The 4,086-nt window shown below is 36.6% G+C and overlaps 1 protein-coding gene across 1 annotated transcript; it reads right to left on the bottom strand.

Moving 5' to 3' along the window:
* Positions 1-960: 960 nt before the first annotated feature.
* Positions 961-3,254, bottom strand: LOC130998203 (protein FAR1-RELATED SEQUENCE 5-like). Its single transcript, XM_057923633.1, has 2 exons — positions 2,650-3,254; positions 961-2,383 (listed from the first exon to the last, which is right to left on the bottom strand). Exons 1-2 carry the CDS (start codon positions 3,252-3,254, stop codon positions 961-963), a joined length of 2,028 nt encoding a protein of 675 aa, XP_057779616.1.
* Between the last annotated feature and the right edge of the window lie 832 nt (positions 3,255-4,086).

Genomic DNA, 4,086 nt, shown 5'->3' with positions numbered 1-4,086 from the left:
CAGAAAATTGACAAAATATATGTATTTTCTGGCAATAACCTCTTTTTTTATTGCCAAATGCATGATTTTTGCGAATTATGTTGGTTTGTTCGCAGGCGTTCACATTGAAAATCTTGAATAATGGTGTTATTATGAAATGTTATATCGTTGTTTTTTGATGAAATTAATACAAGCAAACATGATGCATGGCAAAATAATGTTGAACAATATATAGCACACCAGAAACGGCAGCATAATAGACATTGAACAAAGCATGGTATGACTTGAACATTTATCATGCAATTTGAACAATATATAGTTGACGTTGAACAATACATAAGTACGTTGAACAAAGGATGTCCTATCTTGAACATTGGTGTCGTAGTTTTGAACAAACCATAAATCCAAATGACCAAATGCATCCCTTAATTTGTGTGAACAGTACACAATTAAAAGAAGTCGTAACTCGAACATACTAATTTAAAACCAAACATTTGTACCATTGATACTTAAATATGAAATTTTCATAGCTCACACAATTGAATAGGAGTATTTTTATTATGACTAGGTCGCAATGTAATGGTTATTTCAGATAACGGTGTATAGACGGTGAGTATTAGGCCAATTAACAATATGAATGAACAGTGATATTAAATATTGAACAAATGAAGTAATTTTGAACAAAACATAAATCACGCTGACCAAAAGCATCCCTAATTTTTGTGTGAACATTACACAATGAACGTCGAACAAGGTCGTGTATAACTAAACATTGTCAATCTAACCAAGATAATTGTACGAGACATAGTAACAAAAACCAAACATAAGAAACAAAATGTAAAATCGAAAATCAAGAAAAAACCACATGGAAAATCTGAAACATCGTTCCCATGACAATTGACGAAATTGTACCAGTCATAATGACAAATAACAAACGTAATAAACTAACTGTAAAATGACAAAGTTGCTGAATAAAACAATTCAAACATCCACTGAATCATCTGTAACATCCTTCCCAGGACAATTACGTGAATCGTGGTTTACCATCTGATTGCATTTCCTGCATCTCCTCTTAGGCTTGAGTGCTTGTTCAATCATTTTTTCCCTTGTGGATTTCCTCCTCTCACCACAGCCACTGCCCTTAGTGTGCACTACAGGAGGCGGTAATACATCAACCTCAGTAGGTTTAGGTACACCATAAAATTCTTCAAACATAGCATGCTTCGACATTGAATCAAATGGTACTCTCAACTTCGAATATTTCTCAGTGATACCCTTCAAATCGTTGCATAGCTGCTGACTCAGCGAAGAATCCCCTCGTACGTGGCCGAAACTTTTACAAACTTCAAGAAAGAATTTCTGTATTGGGAGGTCATCCTTCACAACCACGGGCTCCGGCACATTCTGTTCGTGCGGGGTTTGGCTCATCTGTGAAAGTTTGGTCCAGCGTGCGATAATATATTTTTCAGGAATCTTGTTCAATTTTCTTGTTCGCATGACAAAGAAAATGTGTTTGCACAACCAACCCTTTCTGATGAACAGCTTGCAAGAGCAAGAGAAGTGATCATCAATAGAACTGTAGCACGCTTTAAAAACTCCATGAACTGTGTCGTCAACCTCATAGTAACTGAGATTATCCTCATCGTACATGCGTGCCATCAGACAAGATACAGCAGCAGCCACGATTTCAGGCTGTATCTCATCCTTGAAGATTTTGTTCGGGTAGATATTTGAAGCATGAACTTCTATACGTAAGTCTGTGCACATATCAAATGAGCTGGTTTCGTCAGCCATAGTGATAGTGTCGTATGAAGTGCGTTGTGCATCCATAGCACTTTCATAATGCATGAACAACTGAACCACATTTGCATCTTTATTAAAATGGCGCCTGAAGAAACTGTTCTCGCTCTCTGACATAAATGTTGTCCTAAAAAGACCACTCATCTTGACATCACGAAAATATGAAGATACCCAGTTAGCACGCCTGTGAAACATATCAGTGAACCACCTACTCTCAAATAGATCATACTCCTCCATAAAACGATGCCAATTCTGCTCGAATTCATGCGGCTCAACAAGATCCGACCACACTATATTATTGAACCTTTCCTTCAGCTCAGTGTTGTCCCTTAAATGCCTTGGCAACTTTTCAACAACTTTCATTAGTATATGCCACATGCACAATCTGTGAGACGTGTTAGGTAGCACATTTTCTATAGCTATCTTCATCGCCGGATCTTGGTCTGTGATAAATACTAAAGGGTGAGATCTCATGCACTCAACAAACTTGTTGAGAACCCATGTATATGAATCCACATCCTCGTTCGATATCAAAGCTGCTCCAAAGGTTACACACCTCCCATGGTTATCTTTCCCGGTGAATGGTGTAAAAATGAGCTTGTACCTACAAAGAGAAATATGGTATTGACTTTAAGATTTATTGAGTTATTCATGAAAACACATGTTCAGAACATAACTACTATAGTGTTATGTTCATTGATGATGTTCATCACGTATACTTGTTCATTGATGAAGTTCATCCCTGAACATTTAAATAACACTATGAACATATAGAATTTCATGAAAGCAACAAAGTACACAAGCTACATGACCAATTAACATATACGCAAATGATAAATCCAATAAAGAGTTCGTAAATTCGAAACAAACCTATTGGTTGAATAAGTTGCATCAAATGACACGGCATCTCCGAATTTGTGGTAATTCTGAATTGACGTCTCGTCTGACCAAAACATCCTCTTCAGTTGAGCTTCTTCATCAATTTCAAAATAATACTTGAAACCTTGGGACTTCTCTTGTTTTTTCTTCAAATTGTCTAGCAGAATTTTGGCATCAACACCTTCCGTATGGACCCTAAGGTCTCGAACATAGTTCTTAAAATCTATACTTGTGCATCCAACGTCATCATAATTACCAACTATCTCCTTGAAAAATCGAAAGGTCCTCATGGGTCCAATGTTTGCCTTCATACCACAAAGAAGGAACATTTGATGGACATAGCCGACGTTCCGATGTGACTTCATAAGATGACATTTGGAAGCAGGGACCATGTGGTGTGTGTGTTCCTCAGAAAAGTCGTGAACCACATACCCAACCACAGCTTCCAAACGAAACACGATACGTGCCATGCAATCAACTCTAGTGGAGACCGTTTTGCGTTTCTTCTTAGGCTTCGTGAATTTCTTTGATGACGAACTTTTACTGTCACTCTTCAGGCCTGCTCGATTACAAACTATATGCCTGTGTGGTTTCATCTTCAGCTTTTTTCCGACAGCTCAAACGTGTACCAAAACCACACGTGTTTGCGTATTTGTAATAAAATTAAACTCCTTCTTCAAGAGTACGGAAGCCTTGTCCAATCCTTGGAATTAAATCTCTATCACACTTAGGGATAATCAACTGTGTTATATCATCTTCCGTCCACGTGTTTACATCGTCTGCAAAAAAACGTCAAATGGTCCCTGTTAAATCCAGAGTATAACAACTAACTAACGCACGATGTATAAATATCTGTGAACATTATAAAAAATAATTGAGCTTCACTACCAAACAATGCCTATATACTCTATACATGTATATGACGATATTAAGAATGCATTCTACGATATCACATCAATTGAATATGGATTTACCGTCTGCAAATCAAAGATGAAATCACTAATATACATTTATAGAATTCACACATCATTATCTGTGAACAAACTATTAAGATGCAACATTCTACGCACGTTACCGTCTGCAAATCAAAGGTGAAATCACTAATATACATTCACGCAAATTTCACACATCATTATCTGTGAACAACCTATTAAGATGCAACATTCTACGCACGTTTTGAAGAATTTATACTAAATCAATACTATTTGAAGAAATTATTAATATGAACATAATAGATTACGATGCAACTAACACTTCAAAAAAAAAAAAACTCACGCTGGTCCGCCATTGATGGAGAATATGCCATGATGAACACAATAGAAAATAGAACGTGTGAAACGGCTGTAAAGACTGTAGTGGAGAAAATAAAAACCTAAAATGTAATATCTAAGTTGTAACCAAAAATAGGAGATCTCATGCAATAATGAA

The sequence above is a fragment of the Salvia miltiorrhiza genome, chromosome 8 (assembly GCF_028751815.1).
Source record: "Salvia miltiorrhiza cultivar Shanhuang (shh) chromosome 8, IMPLAD_Smil_shh, whole genome shotgun sequence".
Taxonomy (NCBI): Eukaryota; Viridiplantae; Streptophyta; class Magnoliopsida; order Lamiales; family Lamiaceae; genus Salvia; species Salvia miltiorrhiza.
This window is presented reverse-complemented; position numbering and strand designations above follow the sequence as displayed.

Bases quoted from the DNA above. Each gene is read 5' to 3' on its own strand.
- LOC130998203 (XM_057923633.1), bottom strand. From the start codon at position 3,254: ATGAAACCACACAGGCATATAGTTTGTAATCGAGCAGGCCTGAAGAGT. The intron at 2,384-2,649 runs GTTTGTTTCGAA...TTCTCTTTGTAG, and splicing joins GCAACTTATTCAACCAATAG to GTACAAGCTCATTTTTACAC.